Here is a 24,883-nt window from a genome sequence, read left to right as displayed (position 1 = left end):
GAGAAAGCACATTTTTCTTAATGAAATAATTGACATAGGTATGAAAATGGAACAATACTTATATAAATTATGCGAGTGATAAGTAAATAAGACGCGATTTGATACAATGCTTTCATTACTTTGCAAAGAGAACTAATCAGAGGAACCACAGCACTGCAATGAATGATTTCACTTCGAATATAGATTCAGAATGGAAACTCCTGTTGTAAATGTTTTTATCGACGATTCTTCATTCGAAATTCGAAACACATGAATAATAATATTATACCTTCACTGAATGAGGATGAAAATGGAAACACATGAATAATAATATTATACCTTCACTGAATGAGGATGAAAATGAAATTTAAAACACGAGGATGCAGAAATGAGAAAGCACATTTTTCTTAATGAAATAATTGACATAGGTATGAAAATGGAACATTACTTATATAAATTATGTGAGTGATAAGTAAATAAGACGCGATTTGATACAATGCTTTCATTACTTTGCAAAGAGAACTAATCAGAGGAACCACAGCACTGCAATGAATGATTTCACTTCGAATATAGATTCAGAATGGAAACTCCTGTTGTAAATGTTTTTATCGACGATTCTTCATTCGAAATTCGAAACACATGAATAATAATTTTATACCTTCACGGAATGAGGATGAAAATGAAATTTAAAACACGAGGATGCAGAAATGAGAAAGCACATTTTTCTTAAAGAAATAATTGACATAGGTATGAAAATGGAACATTACTTCTATAAATTATGTGAGTAATAAGTAAATAAGACGCGATTTGATACAATGCTTTCATTACTTTGCAAAGAGAACTAATCAGAGGAACCACAGCACTGCAATGAATGATTTCACTTCGAATATAGATTCAGAATGGAAACTCCTGTTGTAAATGTTTTTATACACGATTCTTCATTTGAAATTCGAAACACATGAATAATAATATTATACCTTCACTGAATGAGGATGAAAATGAAATTTAAAACACAAGGATGCAGAAATGAGAAAGCACATTTTTCTTAATGAAATAATTGACATAGGTATGAAAATGGAACATTACTTATATAAATTATGCGAGTGATAAGTAAATAAGACGCAATTTGATACAATGCTTTCATTACTTTGCAAAGAGAACTAATCAGAGGAACCACAGCACTGCAATGAATGATTTCACTTCGAATATAGATTCAGAATGGAAACTCCTGTTGTAAATGTTTTTATCCACGATTCTTCATTTGAAATTCGAAACACATGAATAATAATATTATACCTTCACTGAATGAGGATGAAAATGGAAACACATGAATAATAATATTATACCTTCACTGAATGAGGATGAAAATGAAATTTAAAACACGAGGATGCAGAAATGAGAAAGCACATTTTTCTTAAAGAAATAATTGACATAGGTATGAAAATGGAACATTACTTCTATAAATTATGTGAGTGATAAGTAAATAAGACGCGATTTGATACAATGCTTTCATTACTTTGCAAAGAGAACTAATCAGAGGAACCACAGCACTGCAATGAATGATTTCACTTCAAATATAGATTCAGAATGGAAACTCCCGTTGTAAATGTTTTTATCGACGATTCTTCATTCGAAATTCGAAACACATGAATAATAATTTTATACCTTCACTGAATGAGGATGAAAATGAAATTTAAAACACGAGGATGCAGAAATGAGAAAGCACATTTTTCTTAATGAAATAATTGACATAGGTATGAAAATGGAACATTACTTATATAAATTATGTGAGTGATAAGTAAATAAGACGCGATTTGATACAATGCTTTCATTACTTTGCAAAGAGAACTAATCAGAGGAACCACAGCACTGCAATGAATGATTTCACTTCGAATATAGATTCAGAATGGAAACTCCTGTTGTAAATGTTTTTATCGCAGATTCTTCATTCGAAATTCGAAACACATGAATAATAATTTTATACCTTCACTGAATGAGGATGAAAATGAAATTTAAAACACGAGGATGCAGAAATGAGAAAGCACATTTTTCTTAAAGAAATAATTGACATAGGTATGAAAATGGAACATTACTTCTATAAATTATGTGAGTAATAAGTAAATAAGACGCGATTTGATACAATGCTTTCATTACTTCGCAAAGAGAACTAATCAGAGGAACCACAGCACTGCAATGAATGATTTCACTTCGAATATAGATTCAGAATGGAAACTCCTGTTGTAAATGTTTTTATCCACGATTCTTCATTTGAAATTCGAAACACATGAATAATAATATTATACCTTCACTGAATGAGGATGAAAATGAAATTTAAAACACAAGGATGCAGAAATGAGAAAGCACATTTTTCTTAATGAAATAATTGACATAGGTATGAAAATGGAACATTACTTATATAAATTATGCGAGTGATAAGTAAATAAGACGCGATTTGATACAATGCTTTCATTACTTTGCAAAGAGAACTAATCAGAGGAACCACAGCACTGCAATGAATGATTTCACTTCGAATATAGATTCAGAATGGAAACTCCTGTTGTAAATGTTTTTATCGACGATTCTTCATTCGAAATTCGAAACACATGAATAATAATTTTATACCTTCACTGAATGAGGATGAAAATGAAATTTAAAACACGAGGATGCAGAAATGAGAAAGCACATTTTTCTTAAAGAAATAATTGACATAGGTATGAAAATGGAACATTACTTCTATAAATTATGTGAGTAATAAGTAAATAAGACGCGATTTGATACAATGCTTTCATTACTTTGCAAAGAGAACTAATCAGAGGAACCACAGCACTGCAATGAATGATTTCACTTCGAATATAGATTCAGAATGGAAACTCCTGTTGTAAATGTTTTTATCCACGATTCTTCATTTGAAATTCGAAACACATGAATAATAATATTATACCTTCACTGAATGAGGATGAAAATGAAATTTAAAACACAAGGATGCAGAAATGAGAAAGCACATTTTTCTTAATGAAATAATTGACATAGGTATGAAAATGGAACATTACTTATATAAATTATGCGAGTGATAAGTAAATAAGACGCGATTTGATACAATGCTTTCATTACTTTGCAAAGAGAACTAATCAGAGGAACCACAGCACTGCAATGAATGATTTCACTTCGAATATAGATTCAGAATGGAAACTCCCGTTGTAAATGTTTTTATCCACGATTCTTCATTTGAAATTCGAAACACATGAATAATAATATTATACCTTCACTGAATGAGGATGAAAATGAAATTTAAAACACGAGGATGCAGAAATGAGAAAGCACATTTTTTCAATGCTTTCATTACCATGCAAAGAGAACTAATCAGAGGAACCACTGCACTGCAATGAATGATTTCACTTCGAATATAGATTCAGAATGGAAACTCCTGTTGTAAATGTTTTCATCCACGATTCTTCATTTGAAATTCGAAACACATGAATAATAATATTATACCTTCACTGAATGAGGATGAAAATGAAATTTAAAACACGAGGATGCAGAAATGAGAAAGCACATTTTTCTTAAAGAAATAATAGACATAGGTAAAAAAATGGAACATTACTTCTATAAATTATGTGAGTGATGAGGAAATACGACACGATTTGATACAATGCTTTCATTACTTTGCAAAGAGAACTAATCAGAGGAACTACAGCACTGCAATGAATGATTTCACTTCGAATATAGATTCAGAATGGGAACTCTTATTGTAAATGTTTTTATCCACGATTCTTCATTTGAAATTCGAAACACATGAATAATAATATTATACCTTCACTGAATGAGGATGAAAATGAAATTTAAAACACAAGGATGCAGAAATGAGAAAGCACATTTTTCTTAAAGAAATAATTGACATAGGTATGAAAATGGAACATTACTTATATAAATTATGTGAGTGATAAGTAAATAAGACGTGATTTGATTCAATGCTTTCATTACCATGCAAAGAGAACTAATCAGAGAAACCACTGCACTGCAATGAATGATTTCACTTCGAATACAGATTCAGAATGGAAACTCCTGTTGTAAATGTTTTTATCGACGATTCTTCATTTGAAATTTGAAACACATGAATAATAATATTATATCTTCACTGAATGAGGATGAAAATGGAAACACATGAATAATAATATTATACCTTCACTGAATGAGGATGAAAATGAAATTTAAAACACGAGGATGCAGAAATGAGAAAGCACATTTTTCTTAATGAAATAATTGACATAGGTATGAAAATGGAACATTACTTATATAAATTATGCGAGTGATAAGTAAATAAGACGCGATTTGATACAATGCTTTCATTACCTTGCAAAGAGAACTAATCAGAGAAACCACTGCACTGCAATGAATGATTTCACTTCGAATACAGATTCAGAATGGAAACTCCTGTTGTAAATGTTTTTATTGACGATTCTTCATTCAAAATTCGAAGCACATGAATAATAATTTTATACCTTCATTGAATGAGGATGAAAATGAAATTTAAAACACGAGGATGCAGAAATGAGAAAGCACATTTTTTCAATGCTTTCATTACCATGCAAAGAGAACTAATCAGAGGAACCACTGCACTGCAATGAATGATTTCACTTCGAATATAGATTCAGAATGGAAACTCCTGTTGTAAATGTTTTTATCGACGATTCTTCATTCGAAATTCGAAGCACATGAATAATAATTTTATACCTTTCACTGAATGAGGATGAAAATGAAATTTAAAACAGGAGGATGCAGAAATGAGAAAGCACATTTTCTCAATGCTTTCATTACCATGCAAAGAGAACTAATCAGAGGAACCACTGCACTGCAATGAATGATTTCACTTCGAAATTCGAATATAGATTCAGAATGGAAACTCCTGTTGTAAATGTTTTTATCCACGATTCTTCATTTGAAATTCGAAACACATGAATAATAATATTATACCTTCACTGAATGAGGATGAAAATGAAATTTAAAACACGAGGATGCAGAAATGAGAAAGCACATTTTTCTTAAAGAAATAATTGACATAGGTATGAAAATGGAACATTACGTCTATAAATTATGTGAGTGATAAGTAAATAAGACGCGATTTGATACAATGCTTTCATTACCTTGCAAAGAGAACTAATCAGAGGAACCACTGCACAGCAATGAATGATTTCACTTTGAATGTAGATTCAGAATGGAATCTCCTGTTGTAATGTTTTTATCTACGATTCTTCATTCGAAATTCGAAACACATGAATAATAATATTATACCTTCACTGAATGAGGATGAAAATGAAATTTAAAACACGAGGATGCAGAAATGAGAACGCACATTTTTCTTAAAGAAGTATGGAAATAGATCATGGCCTTAAGATAGTCAACACATTTATGTAAGTTTGTCCTGCACACACATCAAATCTGTTCACATTATACAACATTGCACCCCATTGGTTGCCCTACCGCGTGACGCCACCAACCTGCCATGCGCAGTATGTGAAACATATGTAAAATGCTTTGACAATCTTATAGAGCAGGCAAATAGCGGTTTTAAAAAGGAAAAAATTGGCACATTAACTTTTTCTTCAGGAATGTGTTCAGATGAATGCCCCAAACTACCAAAAAACCCCGGCCTTCCTACACCTGGAGCTAGTTTTTTTAGGGGGCTAAAACTGGTTGCGATTCATGTTTTTTGCGTTTTACCCCAAAAATATTAGGTTTACGATAAAAAGTACTATGACAAAAAATGTTCCCCTTCAAATTCTCTAAAATTTGATACTACACTCGATACCCATCCCTCAAACTGTAGTGCGAATAAAAATTACGATTACAACTAATTAAAAACGTAATTAAACATGAATTAAAAATAACAATCGCGACTAGCACATATTAAAACATGATAAAAATATAAAACACGGTTAAAATGGGAACATATAGTGCAACAGCACATAGATGCGAATAATACATCTAGTACACTGACTCTTCAGATAAACATGGATACTAGGATAAAAACATTTAAGTAGTAGGCCGGTGACTCCAGAAACAAGGAGACCTGATCACAGATATAACGACTAAGTCAACGACAAAAAATTCACAAAAACAATACAAATTTGAAAACAACCATTTCACTGACCTACAAAAGCGGACGAATAAAATTCCTTCAAAGCTTTGTCAGACAAAGGCTTTGTAAATCCATCAGCGAGATTTCGACCACTGTCAACCTTTATGATGTTCACTTCGTGTGAACGACACACATCGCGTGCATTGTGATAACAGAGTGAAATGTGTTGTGACTTAGAGGTCTCCGTTGTTTTTACCATTCCAATGGCCACTGTACAATCACAATAAAGAGTCGTAGGACCAAGACGATATCCTAACACGATTAATAAATTGCGCATCAATCTTATTTCAGAAACTGCATGCGAGATGGCTACATACTCCGCTTCGCCGGTCAAAGTTGCAACCACCCGCTGTTTCTTTGCTCTCCAAGCTACCAGACACCTGTACAGAAACAGGAAAATGCCCGAGGTTGACTGTCTATCTTCTTTGTCTCCTGCTAAATCTGAATCGACATACGCAGTATGCACTTGCGCAACATTGGCGTGAAATTTCAGCCCAGAAGAACTTGTACCTTTCAAATATGTTAAAATTTGCCCACAGGCAGACACAAGCTGAGGAGACGGACGCGTTTGATATCGAGAAACAAAATTCACAGAAAATGATATGTCAGGACGAGTCCAAGAGGCTACGTATAACAAACAGACAACCATTTCTCGACATTGGTGCTCATACCTGAGATCAATATTGGCCTTCTGAAACGAAAAGTTACTGAGAGGTGTTTTCACCTCCTTGGCATCAGCTAAACCAAATTGGGTAATTAACGATTGAATGTAGTCATTCTAACATAGACGACAAAAGGCAACTTTCCATAGAGAAAAGCGCCTTTTATGTCTGCGTGTCTGACTTGCCAGCCATAATGGGCTGCAAGAGCTGTCAACACTTTTATTGTATCAGTGTGAGCGACAGGTGCACACACATCGTGGTTGTCCAGCACTCTGCCCTCTTGATATCCTAAAACCACAAGGCGAGCCTTGTAGATTTCTTCCGATTTTTTACAAAACACCAATTTAACGCCCAGGACTTTTTCTCCACTCTTCGGTTCTTCCACAATCTGGTACATCCTCACGCATTCTAAATTTGCCAGTTCCTCATACATTGTGTCTCTCCACTGAGGACTCTCTTCATTCTCTATTACATTCTCGTATGTAAGCTTGCTTGCACCAGTTGCGAGCATCGCAGTATCAATCAGTTTGGAAGGCTCGTCTACAATGTACTCGTCATCTTGCGCAACCCAATGAACATAGTCTCTGTATTTCACTCCTTCATTGACTTCAACATCGGTATGTGCGGTTACTTTGTTGGTTTCTGTAAAACCGACCAAAACTTTCTGGGTACTGTTCGGGTCAAGTTTCTTGCGACTCTCATATGGAATGAGCGCCTGTGCAAGACACCCAAATATACAAAAATATCCGTAACATGTAGGTTGGTTACACCACACTGAATATGGCAATTTTTTATCGATCGCTATCGATCACACGAGTGGGAAGTGAATTCAAAATCTGATTCCCAGGCAAAACAGGGTAACCCCAAAATTTATTGGGCATCTTTGCCTCAAAGAGCAAGGCTCTTGCCTTCTCCATTAACGTACGGTTATAACGTTCAATTTTTCTCAGGGATGCGGAGCGGAACTGAACCGGAACGAACCGGAACGCTAAACCCCTAACTTTTGGGAGAATTTTGGCGGAGCGGAACGGAACCTGGAGCAACTTTCAAAAAATATGCAGGAGCGAAACCGGAACCGAACCGGAATAAAAATTTGGGTTTTTAAAGCTCCGACCTAACAAAATTTTTTGACCTTTAATGAACGATTTTCAAGATTATAGTGTGAACAAAAGGTGTTTTTGCTGAAATTTTACCTCAATAAACTAGAAAATTGTAAAAAGACATGGTAAATGACATGAAAAAGACCATTTATACAATGTACTTTTGGAACAAAGCTGCAATTTTCAGCGATCAAAATTCAAATTTCTCATGTGAGCAGTGAGGTGGACTTTAAATTTCATTAAAACGCGCCTAATTCAAACATTTTTTCAAAATTTCGGGTATTTCAACATTTTCAACTTCAATTTTTGCTCAGAACATGAAAATTCTGATGTACTTTGAATGCAACCTTCTCTAAAACAAAAAAGAAGAATCGGAGCGGAACGGAACGCTAAACCGGAACGGAACGATATTTTTGAGCGGAGTGGAATGATGTAGGAACCCGGAACAGAATTATTTTTCATGCTGGAGCTGAACCCTGAACCCGGAACTAAATTCATTCCGCTCCGCATCCCTGGATTTTTTCTGATGTGTGTATGCAAAAACAGTTCCAATTTTTGGATTTGAATTCCCTTCTCCTCGCAAACACGACGCGCCTGGCCCTCGACGTATTCAAGGGCATTGTCGCAGCGCCGGTACCCTACTTGAGCGTTTTGGGAGGCTTCAGCGCGTTTCACAAAGTCCTCAAAACAATATCCGACCTCAGAATGATTTTGCAATGTGTACGTAACGTTGTAATGCGAATGATCGTCCATAATATTCATCACATAGGAGTAAATATCGACGGATACAGGAAGCGGCCCCACAACATCGGAATGGACCAACTCCAGCTTCCTTTTTGCTACCTCTCGCTCCTCACAGCAGCTTTTACAGCATTGTTAGGCCTTTGCGCAGACTTCGCACGTAGCGACAGTAAGACCAGAACGTGACAGAATATCCTCGATAAGTATTCTGAAGAACGCTATCACTGGCATGTCAGAGTTGGCGATGCCAAAGCTTCACCTCCTCGGACCCAACTATCGCACACTCAATTCTCTCACTCACATAACGCAAACAAATCTTGTTCAAAGCAATCGCACTTAGTGTGGCGAGTGCGACAAAACTACCCTTTGGTTCATACAGATGAATTTCGCAAGTGATATTAATCATCTGGCCAACTGCGCGTAACCTATCTGTTGACAGGAGATTGGCTGAGAACTCGGATATGTACTTCACGTTGCTCATCATATACTAGCGATCCTGCAAATCACGAATAACTATTGACCCCAATCTTGTCACCGTTTCAAATCAGCCCTCAAATGTGGTACGAACTAACTTGTTGGTCCCTTCGGACTGGACAAAGAAACGCGTGTCCCTAATGAAATGATTCGTCGAGCCTGAATCTAATACCCACACTATTTCATTAGCAGGCAGATCTTGATTGATGAATCTCGCCTCTCTCTTGTCTCCATGAAGCTCTCCATATGCCATCATGGCAGTTGTGTTCAATACAAGCTTTTTTTGCACCGAGTCACCCTGGGTAGGGCAATATTTACCTGTATGGCCATACTTGGCACAACGAAAACACTGAGCTTTGGATAGGTCGCCTCTGTGCCAATTCCTATCTACACGAGGACCTCCTCGACCACCATTTTGACTACCTCGACAATTCCTACCATTACCACAATAGTTTGAGCCACCGGACCCTCGACCATTACTAACACTATGCCAATTCTGGCCATTACCAGTATTATTACCACCGTTATTTTGCGAATTAAAATTAGAATCATTACTATTATGATTATTGTAATTACCATTGTTACTATTTCTTCCAGATGACTTACGCGAAGAACCACCTTGTGGTGTCTCAGATGCGGAAAGGGCAGATGATCTAACCATTGTTTGTCGCAGCTGTGGAACTCGGATTTGAATCTGGAGAGTGGTATGTGGCGCAAATTGTTTCACGAATCACGTCTGACGTAGCGTTATTATTCAGCGCAGCAGTGATGGTGGCTTGTACTCCTTCTCCTTTCGCATCATGGGGAAGCCTGTTTGTCATCCACGTGGCTTCATCATCGTCTCCAACTTCTATAGCAAGTTGTCGAATACGGTCACAGTAATCCTCAGGGCAGCAAAAATCTCCGATGCGTACACTAGCAAATTGCGTCTTTAACACACAGATCTGTGCTTTTGTTTGTTGCCGCCAACGTTTTTTCATCAACTTCAGGAACGCATACGGAGTTGTTCCTTTGATTAGCGGTAATAACTTAAACTCGACATGACCCATGCGAATGTCAAGTGCTCCAGCGTTTTCGACAGGTGTGCCGCCTGCTTCCTTAAGCGATTCGCCGAATCCATATGTGGTTAGGCGTTGAGTGATATGTTGTTCCCACGTATGACGAATCATAATCTTTGCCTTCAAAGACCAAGGCTTGGTCGACTTGTGGCAGAACGTATGGAACTTCGGGAGGTGGTGCCATATCTTCATCATTGGAAAACACGATTGTTTGCTAGAAGCCTTCTTTATGTTGCTCAGATAGTTGCTCGGTGGCGATTTGCTTTGATTCGCGCTTCAAATGTTGCGTTTGCTGGCGCTTATGCTTTTTAAGCTGATTTTTTGTCAGCTTACCGAGATCAACTTCTTCATTATTGGTTGACTGTGTGGCGGCAGAATGTAATTGAGCATGCTGTTGCCTGGTCAGCAGCATACAGCAGCAGCGGAGCCTTTAGGCTAATTGTAGAGCGGTGACAACGTGCATGACAGGACGTGGCACGTGCCAGAAACTGCAAATAACAGTGAAAAACTCGGATTTTTACGTACACAGTGTCGGCGCCTGGCGCACGACAAAATAGAGGAAACTGTACTTACAAAAATTACTTATTCAGCGGCGTGGTAGGCTAGGCCTATCCACGAAAGTGTGCCACGATGAAACAAGCGACTAAAAATGGATCGGAACCATGGTGACACTAACATGTTGTAAATAAGTCGATTTTATACTTGGAAAATAGCGTAAAGAATAATCGAAGACTAGAAACGTTCATAATTACTCGAATAAACAGAGCTCTACACTAAGGTAGGCTTAAATAAGAAGACGACACGCAAATATACAAAGTAACATGTATTCAACAAGATAGGAAAAATAATAATGAACAGTACAACGTTACAGAAAAGTCTCAAAAGCTCAAAGCAGAGCTTTAGTCATATCTATTAACCTATTAACGTATTACAAAATGGTAACGCTATTTAACTAAACAAACTTAACCTACTAGTAGTAACGTAGCGTAACAATTACCTATCTAACATAATATCATAAATACGAGGTAAATACATCGAATTTTCAACAATACTCAAGGATCTCTCATACCCATACCAAACTACCTACATCTTTAATCTTAGTCACTTTGATATTTTAATTTTTACCCTTCTTAGAAAACATAATTGTAATCTTACCTTCATCCGATGAATTTTTACTCCGCTTTGAAGCCAGCAAGCACTGTTCATCATCACGAGACTGTTTACACGTGGCATCATCAACAGCACCGACATCATTACTTTCAGTATTAACATAAGTTTCAGAGCTAGGTTTCGGTGTGGATTGGGCAGGTTCGTTGTTACTGTTTCCCATACTGAGAGTGTCGCTGATCATATAATCTTCTTTGGGAGTATCAACTTCTTCAGGGGTGGGTTCTGATGCGACTTGGTCAGAGGTATCATTACTGCTATCCATATTCAAAGTGACAGGTTGTGCAAGTTGTGCTAATAAGCTGCAATACACCGCTGTATGCAAATGAACAAGTAGGTACCTACCTATAAGATGACATAGGTATGAAAATGGAACATTACTTATATAAATTATGCGAGTGATAAGTAAATAAGATGCGATTTGATACAATGCTTTCATTACCTTGCAAAGAGAACTAATCAGAGAAACCACTGCACTGCAATGAATGATTTCACTTCGAATACAGATTCAGAATGGAAACTCCTGTTGTAAATGTTTTTATCGACAATTCTTCATTCGAAATTCGAAACACATGAATAATAATTTTATACCTTCACTGAATGAGGATGAAAATGAAATTTAAAACACGAGGATGCAGAAATGAGAAAGCACATTTTTCTTAAAGAAGTATGGAAATAGATCATGGTCTTAAGATAGTCAACGCATTTACGTAAGTTTGTCCTGCACACACATCAAATCTGTTCACATTATAGGTACAATGTTGCACCCCATTGGTTGCCCTACCGCGTGACGCCACCAACCTGCCATGCGCAATACGTGAAACATATGTAAAATGCTTTGACAATCTTATAGAGCAGGCAAATAGCGGTTTTAAAAAGGAAAAAATTGGCACATTAATTTTTTCTTCAGGAATGTTAAAAACTATCTTGAAAAGTCTAAGTTTCAAAATTAAAATTTTCTGATTCTAATTAAATACTTTTGTAAATTAATTTTTTTTGTTGAAAAATTTGAACATTTTGATGAGATCAATACTACGTGAATGTGGTGACGAGCGTCTGGAGTCTGACATTACACAAAACCTATCCGCCAATCATATTGCAAGTAGCACTTTATTTATTTTTGTGCTTTTCATCATCCTTTCAATTCGAACTATTTTGAATGTACGTCATATAAATGATCAATAAAGTAAAAAAATAGACGTAGATGACTGTTTAATTCGGCAGATCAGCACAAAATGAAAATAATGAAGTAATCACAAAATCCTTATCATACTACTCGTATGTACCGATGTACGTTGAAAAAGTAGTTTGTTACCAAAATAGATAACAGTCAATCTCACTTTGAAACATCATTCATTTCAGATTTCAGAAAAAGCGAACTGGTAAAGTATAAGTAAGAGAGAAGATGATGATTATAATAATGATTTAAATAATTAAATTGAAGGACTTTGAGTAGTGTGAGCAATTGAATTTGAAAACGCCTTCCTTCTTCACAAGTACGAGGACTTGAATGGATGATGTTTCAAGAGTATGAATTTATTTTCCTCAAATGCGTTCGAAGTGTGGTATATTTTGCAAAATCTTTCCGCAAAAACGTCATAGGTACTATTGAAAATAATTAGATAAATAAAAAACTAGACCGTTTTCATTACGTATTTTTTTAATAATCAACATCACAAGTTCACAACACATTCACAATCAGTAAGTAATCACAACACACACACAAAAATCAACAATCTTACCAAGTCAATTTGGACATGTTTTTACTTTTTTTCATTTTCAAAGCGACATTTGAATTGATGGAAGTGTATTAATTTTATTTATTCATCATAGAAATTATACATTTTTGATGTTTTTTTTTTCAAAATTGAGTTTGTTTGCATCTGATGATAATGATATTCAAAGGTGACAACGAGAAACTACTCCCTAACGGATTCTGATTGGCGGATAGGTTTTGTGTATTGTCAGACAAATGAGTTGAATTGAAAAGTCTCAGATAGTAAGAAAACTCTCATGTATGGTGGCTTGCACGCCTATTTGAGATAGTTTTCAAACTAATGGAGGAAAATCTTCATTTATGGTGGCTTGCCCACCTATCTGAGGTCTTCTTTCATTAAAAGGCTTGAAAAATCAGTCTCAACAGTATAACTAAGGGCCAAAATATTCCATCAAATGTTTGACTCAAGATTGCTATTTTCATTAATTTTTGTGAAAATCATTTTATCCACAGAGAAACAGGGCACTCTCCCTGGACGATCTGAAGTAATGGTCTATCTCCTAAAGTGGATAATTTATAATCACGGAAATATATGCTTAATAACAATCTAAGTTGAAGAATATTTTTATAAACCCTTTCTGATATAGTCTGCAAAATATTGCCTCTCAGGAAAATCATTTTATCCACAGAGATACAGGGCACTCTCCCTGTACAACCTGAAGTAATGGTCTATCTCTTAATGTGGATACTTTATTATCCTGAAAGTCATTGATTTTTTCCTCAACAAAAAAATTGTAAAATTGCATACGAACATCAGAAAAGTAATTAAAATAAAATATGGTTCTAAGCTGAAAAACTGAGGTTTTCCAATTTCCACTTCACACATATGTCTCATAGAAGTGAACAATTAAAAATCCCCGGTTTGTGAACAGAAAATTCACGAACTAGAGGATCAAAATTAATTTTTTTTTAAACCAAAAATACCTAAGTGAAAATGACACACGTAAAGTTGAGCTAATTGAGTCTAATTTTCGAAACTGAGCTGGAAGTCTTGAGCTTACAAAGTCAGGAAAGTCAGTTTCAACAACATATCAACACCTCTTGAGGAAAGTATGGTTAAGTTGAAAAATTGGATTCTCTGTGTTAATTTTACAGTCATTTTTCATGAAGGTATAATTCAAAATTTTTTAGAAAAACCTTTCGCTTTTTTTTCTACCTAAAATATAATTTTTTTTTTGAAATTGTGAACACCTCATGAAAAATTAAAACATGTGAATCTGGACAAAAAAAATATCAATTCAAATCAGCCTGATTATTACCAGTTAAGAAAATAGGGTGGCTTATTAAGTACTGGTACTGGTGCTCCACCTTCTTACAAGTCACTCTTGTTGATTTCAATGTGGTTGCCTTGCACCTATACGAAATCTTCATGTAATGTCTAAAAATCACCTAGACTAAGTTTTCTCACTTGTAACAATTAGCTTGACACAGCATACCAACTTCTCTTGAAAAAAATGGTTAAGTTGTAATTTTTGAGATTTTTCAAAATTCCGAGTTCATGGTTTAATCTCATGAGGATGGGCAACATTTTCGGGCAAGTCCAAAAATTCTCAACCTATACATGATGTATAAGTGACGAATTTGAGGAAACAAAATTTAAGAGTGATTTTTTTTTACAAAATAGCTTTGAACAAAGTATATCTGTACTTTCAGAAAACTTGTAAAATTATGCTGGAGTCTGAAAAATACAACACAAGGGAAGCTCGAACTTTCTCAAAGATTTCGGATATCTGTTTGAAAGATGTGATTCCTATTTGTGTATTTTTCAGAGTCTTACATAACAAATAATTATGAGACAATGAAGGTGCAGGTACACAAAATGCCTAGAATTGAAGAAACGTTCTAAGGAAACTATGTAAAACCAATTCGAGCAAACCCTGTCAGTTCGAGAAAGTGAATCGCGAAACGTTTGAACATCGTTTATTGACCAGAGCAGTTGGTGAGCTGCTTTCTGGTGATGTTTGCGGACCATTCGATTGCTCCTTCGGTGGTTGCAAATATCTCATCGTTATCAAAGACGATTATTCGAATTATCGTCACATGTTCGTTGAGAAGGAGAAAATTCGAATAACTACTTTTAAATTTTTCACATTGTCTCCTTCGTCGCCATGAGAAGTTCCGCGACGCATATGTTCATGAGAAAAAATGTCAAACTGTCCTTTGGCTTTTAGGGCTTCAAATTTCTCACTACCCCAGAAGGATGTAAGTAGTTCTGGAATGACCGATACATTTCTTTCCTTGCGAACAGCAGAAAAAAAACTATTCGAACGCCTTGCTCCAATAAATAATCGAATAATATTTTCAGGTGAGGTAAAAATACATGTGGGTGTCTGCTAATGGATCCGTTGCTATGTACTACATATAATGCCGATTCCAGACAATAATTTGGACATTCCGGAAAGCTCTTCCTAATGATTTCTTCTTCTTTCTCCCTCCCCAAAAGATGATCTTTACAAAGTGTACCATCAATGTCGAAGACTACAACACGGCTTCTAGTTGATGGAGAAGGAACAGCATCTGACGAACCTGGTTTCACATTCGTATGGAAAAAAGCAACAAAAAGTTCACTGCTAGAAATTCGTTGTATTTCAACTTGTATAAATACTTATTTTAAGAGTATAAATGAACCCGGTGATAATTGAATGGATCTGACAGGCTTGACCAAAGGGAAATATATAATGGCACGACAGAAAAATATATTGAACGACAGCAAAGTTCAACAACGAAATAATATATTCTTGCATTAATAACGAAGATGAAACTGCACTTGCATTTTTTACATTTTAATTACACGAATAACGAATATATTTACACGAGCATGATTATTATAATAATTATCGAAGTACAACTTTGTTGACTTCAAGAGTGGTTATTTACAACACGTCAGAACACACGAGTGCGATCTATCGTGATAATAGCGACATAACAGTCTTCCCCCCTAAGGAGAATAACGCAAGGGCGCGCGACGCTCTCGCTCGGAACGACGCATCGGCGCTGGTGGAGGCGTACGCTGTGCAGATTGAGGCGTACGCGGTGCAGGAATATTTGTATTTGATCTCGATGCCGGATCCGAAAATATCGAAATAGGTATTGGATTGGCTTTTGGAACTGCAGCTCGTCTAAGTTGATTAATATGACGTTTATGGGTCTGGTTAGATTCATCTTTGACCAAATAAACCACTTCTCCTAATTTCTGCAGTACTACACCATTGGTCCATTTCTGTCGATTATTGTACATACGCAGTTGTACGTTTTCATTAACGTTGAACCAACGACGAGCAGGAATGGTTGATGTTTCAGGAGCATTCGTAGGTTTAACCAGGTCTAAATGAGTTCGCAATTCTTGACCGAACATCGCAGCAGCAGGTGATTTACCAGTAGATGAGCACTTATTTCGTCGATAAGCAAAAAGTACTCTTTGTAAACGTTCTTCCATACTACCAACTTGATCAGCTGCAATACCTCGTTTAACAATTTGAATAAATCGTTCTGCTTGGCCATTGGAGTAAGGGCAGTACGGAGGTGAAAAAACATGGTTGATACCATTTCTTCGAACAAATTCGGCAAATTCCGTGGCAGCAAATTGAGGCCCATTATCGGTGACCAAGGTCGCAGGTAACCCAAATCGAGCAAAAGTATCTTCGAAGCATGCAATTATTCTCTGAGATGTTGTCGAGTGTAATACGTAACCCTCAGGCCACTTCGAAGATGCATCAACAATAACTAGCAAGTATGTATTGCCAACTTGACCAATATCCGCATGGATGCGCAACCATGGAGCATTCGGATTTTGCCAAGGGTGAAATGGTTCTTTAGGCGGATCCTTTTTAACGCAGGTTGGACACGCAGATACCATTTCTTCAATGTCTCGATCAATTTTAGGCCAGTAGACATAACTCCTAGCTAACTGTTTACACCGAACGATGCCGCAGTGACCTCGATGTAATTCAGCTAACACAGGCTTGCGTAACGATGCAGGTATATAAACACGGTCATTTTTCATGATGCAATTACCATGTAGAGAATATTGAGCTAATTCACTCGGTTTTAACGTACACCGCTCTTCCCCTCTCAGCTGGGCAATTAAAGATGCTGATGAGGGTTCTAACAACGTAGCTTCCGCGATCATTTCCGCATTTACAGGTAACACATTGATAGTATTTATGTGAGACCATGTAGGTACATCAATTTGTGATGCATTAGCAATCTGATGCGGATGGCGAGAAGCAAAATCAGCATTTACGTGTTCAGAAGAGCGACGATAGATGACCTTGTAGTTGAATCCTTGAAGGAAAAGTGCGTAATGAAGCAAACGATTCGCACTTAACGCAGGTTTGGCAGCTGATGGCGCAAATATTGACAGCAGCGGTTTGCAATCAGTTATCAAGGTAAAAGGCCTACCATACAGGTAATTAAAGAACTTTTTCATTCCCCAATAAATGGCCAAAGCCTCCTTGTCCAGTTGGCTATACCTCGATTCTGTCTCGGTCAACGTTCTTGAGACAAAAGCAATTGGCCTTTCTCCTTCAGCAAAATGATGACTTAGTACCGCACCTAATGCAAATGGTGAAGCATCTGTCGATAATATCAGCTCTTTCGCCGGATTGTAATGACACAGCACTCGGTCACTGGCAATTTCTTCTTTTAATTTGCAAAAAGCCATTTCGCAAGCATTCGACCATACAAAAGGAACATTTTTTCGGCGCAACTGGTTCAGTGGATGAGCGATATCACTGAAATTCGGTATAAATTTGGAATAATAACCAACTAAACCAATGAACGACTGCAATTCATCCAAATTCGTTGGTTGTGGAATATTCAAAATAAGGTCAACTTTTTCGGTTGTTTTATGCAATCCATTCGCATCAATGGTGTAACCAAGGTAGTTGAGCTTATCAGTGACAAACACGCATTTTTGTTTATTCAATCGCAGATTATTTGCACGACAAACTTCGAAAAACATACGCATTCGTTGTAAATGCTCTTCCGGTGTCTTTGATGCTTGACGAATATCATCAAAAAAGTTTTTAAAACCGGGTATTTTTCGAATTATTTCTTCCAATCTTCGTTGAAATTTCGATGGAGCGCACTGAATACCATAATTAAGGCAATTTACGAGATGGACACCTTTGGGTGTGTTCACCGCCAGTAATTTAGCGCATTCTGCGGTAACTCCCATATGCATATACGCTTCAACAATATCATACTTTGCAAACAGTATACCCTCGAGTTCCATAAGCATTTCTTCGGAATTCGGAATTTGGTATTCTTCCGGTATGATATATTTGTTCAACGTCACACTATAATCACCGGTAAGTCGCACAGAACCATTTGATTTAACCACCGGAACTATAGGTGTTGCCCACTCGGAGGTTTCAGTTGGCGTATAGATTTTCTCACGAACCAGACGATCAATTTCTTCGTTTACTGCATCCCGCAGCGCATATGGAACACTACGCGCACGGCAGAAAATAGGATTGGCATCAGCACACAGTTTAAAAGATACTGGTTCACCAGGTAAGCGTCCCGGACTATCGCCAAAAATATCAGCAAATTCTGACACCAATTTATCGATCTCAGCATTCAGGTCAATATCGATTTTATGAATCGGTGCTGTTTCTGCATTCAGTTGACGAATATCGAGTTGCATAGGAAAAATCCAATCACGTCCAATTACACTATCATAATCGCCATGCACAACTCGTAGAATGAGTTTATACTCTTTCCCATCATATTCGACTCGAACAGGTACGTAACCAGCAATTTTAATCAAGCTCTTATCGTAGATGCGTAAAGTATAACGACTCGGACGTAATGGTGTCTTGATACCCAATCGTTTAAATTCACTCATCGAAATTAAGGTGAATGTAGCTCCGCAATCAGCTTCTAAACGAATAGGTACACCTTCGATACGAACGTCGACATGAATTTTAGGTGGTGGAGAATTTTCAGCAGATGAATTTATCGTTGATTCCGCAGCAGATAACACAATATCAACAATTTCACCACTTTTCATATCAACAACATCGATCGATTTTGCCGCAGCTGAATGCAACGCGCGACGACCCATACCACAAACAGTAGCTAAGTGACCAATTTTTTGGCATTTGGTACACTTCGCTCCCTTGTGGCGGCAATTCGGAGCTTTATGATCGCGTATACCGCAACGATAACACACAACATTATCACTCGTAGCACTAGGCTTATCAGCTTGAGCAGGTTTCTTGTATTTCGGACGTTTTTTCTTCCGTTCGAACTCGGATACCTTGTTGAGAGTTGGCACTGGTACAGGTACAGATGGCGTTTCAGATTTACGCAATTCTTCAACACCTTTCTTCGCATTTTCGCTCGCAACAGCTTTATCAATTACCTCTTGCAAAGTAAGAGTAGCAGAGAGATAATGCGCTTGCACCGTAGAGTCTCGTATACCGGAAATAATTTGAGCTCGTAACTCTTCGTTTAGGCGCGCAACAGTGGCATATTTACAGCCGATAGCAAGCTGTTTGAGTGCAGCATAAAAATCGTTGAACGATTCGTGTTCAAGCTGCTTTCTTGCACGAAATTTATTAATACAAACGTCCGTCAACGGTGCTGGGCAATAATGATCTGTTAGCAGCTTTATGATTTTATCATATGTCAGATCTTTAGGTTTACTCGGAGCAGCGAGTTTAATCAGCAGTTGATAAGTTTTAGCACCAACACTTGCAATGAAGAAAGATACCTTGTTTGTAATCTGGCAATATTCTGTATAACAATCAAACCTTTCCGTATAGCTGACGAAATCTTCGTTACATTCAATAAACGGTTCAAAAACGGAGCTGGGGTGCACTACCGTTATCGGCACTTTTTCTTCTTCTTTCCCCATTCTCATCGCCACTTAATATATTCTTGCATTAATAACGAAGACGAAACTGCACTTGCATTTTTTACATTTTAATTACACGAATAACGAATATATTTACACGAGCATGATTATTATAATAATTATCGAAGTACAACTTTGTTGACTTCAAGAGTGGTTATTTACAACACGTCAGAACACACGAGTGCGATCTATCGTGATAATAGCGACATAACACGAAATAGGGTGTTTGCACGACAGCCATAAATGCACGACGGCATTTGCACGCCGAAAAAAAAGAATTCCCGACAATAGTACATACTTGTAGAATGACCTTTGAATTTTACGAGATAAATGAGGCACAAAACACTTAGGAGGGACTTACGGAAGGAAAGAAGGGAGGTAAGATACCTCCCAGTAGCTAGATTAATTCATAATCTCCAAAAAATAAGAATCTTGGGGGAGGAGGGGGGGGGTTCATGTGTCCTAAGCTTTTTTCATTTATGTATTAAAGTTTGCCGAATTCGACAATTTTTTTTGACAGAAAAGTACACAAATTTAATTTTTGGGATCCGAAGGACTTGGGACAGACTAATGAGCGAGAGAAGGAGAGGGGTTAAATCGCACCTCGGGAGTAATAACTAATAAGGTCACATCTCAAAAAAAAATTGATTTTGATGTTTTTGCATTTTTGGGGTTTGCATGACCCCCCTCAACCAAAAATTACACTTTGAGTTGCGTACATTATCTAGATCTTGTAAAAAACGCAAATGGCCTAACTCAAAATCTCAACAACATTGCAAGTTGTTTGGAGTTATAAGGGTACATCTCAAAAAACTCCATTTTTTTTGAGCAAATTTCATACATACAAAGTGTTAACAAATAGTTTTGATTGTTTTGAATGTTTGTCAATTAGAAATAGTCACAAGGAGTGCATTTTTTATTGGATGGTACCAAATGGAAAAATTTTTTTAAATTGATCACTTTTCAGAAAAATGAATTTGCACATATAAGTAATGAAATTTTAGTTTTTTGAGAAAAACTCAAAAACTAAGCACTCTAGAAAAAAACTAACGACATTACGTCGATTGGAAATTTAATTCTCTACAACTTTGTTATCCTGGAATTTTTTTTTGGACGCTTCCTTTCGCCTCCACATCAAATTTTATGAAAGGTTATAACTCAAAATGTTTTCCAAACATTGAAATATTTCCTCTTTAAGATTTTATTTTTCAAAGTGTTCTTATGCTAAATGAAGGTAGGATACCAGATCTTTAAAATGAGGTGCTATTCATTCCTCTCAATTAATTATAAGTTGATAAAAATAATGAAACAAGTTTTAAAAAAAAAGAAAATCACTCTCCTGTAAAATTTCACTTTTTTTGAGATATGACCTTATTACTCCCGAGGTGCGAAATGCTCCAAAATTTTGAAAATGGTACATATTTTAATACGTTTGATCATCACATTGACTTCTTAGATCCTATGAGTAAGCGAAGCTAGCCCCGAAGAATAATTTTGACTCCGTGTGAACCCTTTTTCAGAGGAGGGGGTTTCATGTAACCCAAATTTTAAAAATCATGACAATTATCCGAATTCGAGGATTTTCGACTGAATTTGAATGAATACTCGGATTGTACTTGGGATTCCAGAGACTCGAGATGGACGTGAAATTGATGTACAAAAATGTCGTGAATTTTTTTTAATCTGTCGTGTACTTTTTTTAAACCTGTCGTTGACTGCCGTCGGGCTACTTTTTATTTTCCGTCGCTGACTTTTTTATATTGTCGTTCAATTCTTATATGGTCGCTGAATAAGATTATTTCGTAGTTCAACTGTTTTTTTTTTGTCGTTCAATTCTTATATGGCCGGGCATTATATTACTTCGTCGTAAAAACCACCTATTTTCGTCGTTGAAACACCCTAAACTGTCGTGCCGATAAATCCCACCCTTGACCAAATCTGCTCCTTTCCTGGATCCAGTTTGACTTGATCAAATCAAAGTTTTGATCGGATTACATCTTGTTCATATTTTTGATAATGATTCGATGTTTTCAATACTTTTCATTAGCGTTTTTACGACATTAAAAAACGTTTTCAACACACTTTTGGGACAATGTGACTAATGTAAGACCTTATTAGCAATTGGTGAACGAAATAATATATTATTGTAGAAAATGGGAGACTTTTATGCAAGTTTTTTAGTTACACATTAAGAATTGGCAAAATATTTTCGTCTACGTACAAAAAAAAACAACTCGGAACTTTTTTGGAAAAACGGGAAATTTTCAAAAATTTTTGTTAATTATCGTGCAACTGAAAATTATGTCAAAAAGCAGGATCGGAAATTCTAGCAAAATTAGAACTTTTTGGGAGCTTTTGGCAACGGCAGTTCCTGGCAAAACAGAGAGACTTTATTGGTAATTTTTGAAAAAGATGTGCGATATTTTGAGCAACTTTGATGAAAAGCGAGTATTCTTTGCCAAGAAAGCAAAACTTTTGCGATTTTCAACAAAATGTGGGACTTCTTGGGAATTTGGCAAAAAAAAAATATTATTTCGGTCAAGAAAGCGACTATTTTGCAAATTTTTGGTTGAAAAAAAAAATAAATGAAAATTCTTAATGATTAGCTACCTATTTGAAAAAAGTGAGCATTTTCAGAAATATCAACAATTTTGCTAAAAAGCACAGCTTTTACAACTATTTTCAAAAATGATATTTTTTCGCAATTTTCGTCAAGAAAGCAACTCTTGTTTTTTATTAAAAAAATAAATGAATAAAAATTTTTCATAATTCCCTACCCAGTAACTTATTACTGATCCAGTTCTGTATTGATCCAGTCTGTTATTCATCCAATTTATTTATTTTTTTTAAATATGTGAGAAGTTATTGATCCAGTCCTGCATTTATCCTATCTGTTATACATCCAGACTGATTTTCATCCAGTCCCACTTAGTTGATGGATTTCATGGAAATATATTCTTTACGTTCTATGTAGTCCTGCTTTATTTGGGAAAGGTTTTCCGCCAGTTTGTGATCTACTTATTTTTATAAAAAATCCCTTAATGAAACTGATTTTCTGTTTTGGGAGCATGGCTTGACACACACTGGTGAAGTAGGTATTCGAGCGTGTTGTTTGGTATTGTGTTTTATTTTATTACTCTCTTTCTTTATTATTCGACCACGTAAACTATTTCACAGTGAAATGCTGCATAGAGTGTAATGCATGCCTATGCCTACTAGTATTGGTATGCAACTTCATTCATCCCTTACTTAGTCCATCAGTATGTGTATAGAACAAAACCATCTTGCATTCTTATTTCTCATTCTACATAAATGTAGGTTAGATACAAAGGGATACAACTTACAAGTGGTAGGCATGATAGGTATGTACCATGAAGGAAACAGTTGACCGCTCAATTTATTTAGTACACTACAGGTTGACAACATTCTCGTAACCATGCGCTATTTAGTATTGGGCGCTAAAAATGTATTGGAAAGAAATAATGCAACAGTAATTTTTCACTGGCGATGATGTGAAAAATGTATCTTCTTATAACACTGATGAACCCCGCCTATCAACTTTAATAAATTAAAAGAGCTTATTGTAGGCTCTATTAAATAAAGAAAGAATTGAATAATTTAAAAAAAAAATCAAAATTCATCAATTTTGGGAAAGTACATTCCTTCCTAGTACCTACCTACCGCAATGTAATTAAAACAAGAAGAATTTCTCACTAAATTGAGCTCACTGAACATGTGAGGGGTAGGTTTCTGAGTAGAAACGTTTGAATAACAAAGATACTTATCCATATTCGAATTCAGTGAGATCAATTGAGGGGGGGGGGGGCGGCTGACTGGACATGCTTTGATCATCTTGTGGTATTTTACTAAAATTACGAATTTCAATTTTTTTTTTAAAACGTTCATGAAGAAAAAGTGTTGGAGGTTTTGAAGGAGTAGGTACCCACTTTTCGACCAATGTAAAAGGGTTAAAATTTCGCGTGTAATTCAGTAATATTTTGATAGTGATGTTTTTTGATCATTTTTGAATAATTTTTAGGGTTTTTGAAGAAGTGTCATGCGATCTGTCTGAATAGTTTAAAATTTTACAAGAAATTCGAGTATTTCGACATAAGTAATAGTTTTTGGAGCATTTTTGAAGAATTTCAAGCCCAAGATTGGGCATGATTTTTGGAATTTATACAGTGTAAAAGTGTTAAAATTTTGCAAGAAATTCAAACATTTAGACAAAAATGTTTTTTCATTTTTTTTTTTCAAATTTTAAGCCCGAAATTGGATTATGATTTTTAGGATTTTCAAACATCACATACGATCACTATCGTTTATTGAAATATTTCAACGAACCCATTTTCTGAGCATTTTTGGCCGATTTTAAACGCAAAATTGAGTCATGAATTTTTTGAATTCTTGAAAATGTACATACCATATAGGCCTATAGATTGCGATCCATCAAAATTGATTAAAATTTTGGCGGTGCTTTAGAATTTGATTCTCGATTAGTGAAGAATGCCTTCGAATAGACTTTCAGTGGCGGATTAATATTTTTGTGTTAATTTTAAACAAATTTCTTGGAATGGAGTGGAATTATTTTTTTTTTATTTTTTGCAGGGAGGAACTCACGCAGGGGTGCGGTGAACCCCCGACGTCAACGACGAGCGCCCCCCTGTTTACAGAGAGAGCCCCCCACCACCTACTGAGTTTTGCTCACTAAATGTAGGTAACAACATTTTTGCCCTACAGAATTTTAATTTTATAGATTTGAAAAAAAAAATATTTTTTTTTTCAAAACGAAATACGTATTGCTGCCAATGCTGGCTATCGCCCATCAAAGGGATTTCAAACCAAGAAATCATTGAAAAGTTGGCAATTAAATCTAACAAGGCAACCTCTTGAGGTGTCCGCCTCCGATTTGAACGGGGCCACG

At 36.1% G+C, this 24,883-nt stretch overlaps 2 protein-coding genes and 1 pseudogene across 3 annotated transcripts in view; all 3 read right to left on the bottom strand.

Annotated features, from left to right (window-relative positions):
* The window catches only part of LOC135845254 (serine/threonine-protein kinase polo-like), a 149,719-nt pseudogene that overhangs the window by 93,010 nt on the left and 31,826 nt on the right, over positions 1 to 24,883 (bottom strand).
* Positions 1 to 24,883, bottom strand: part of LOC135843323 (fatty acid synthase-like) — a 42,753-nt gene that overhangs the window by 9,114 nt on the left and 8,756 nt on the right. The gene's annotated exons all lie outside the window — the stretch shown is intronic.
* On the bottom strand, positions 15,199 to 20,019 carry LOC135843715 (uncharacterized protein K02A2.6-like). Its single transcript, XM_065361676.1, has one exon. It carries the CDS (start codon positions 19,963 to 19,965, stop codon positions 16,033 to 16,035), a length of 3,933 nt encoding a protein of 1,310 aa, XP_065217748.1. The 5' UTR covers positions 19,966 to 20,019; the 3' UTR covers positions 15,199 to 16,032.

Source organism: Planococcus citri, chromosome 4 (genome assembly GCF_950023065.1).
Source record: "Planococcus citri chromosome 4, ihPlaCitr1.1, whole genome shotgun sequence".
Taxonomy (NCBI): Eukaryota; Metazoa; Arthropoda; class Insecta; order Hemiptera; family Pseudococcidae; genus Planococcus; species Planococcus citri.
This window is presented reverse-complemented; position numbering and strand designations above follow the sequence as displayed.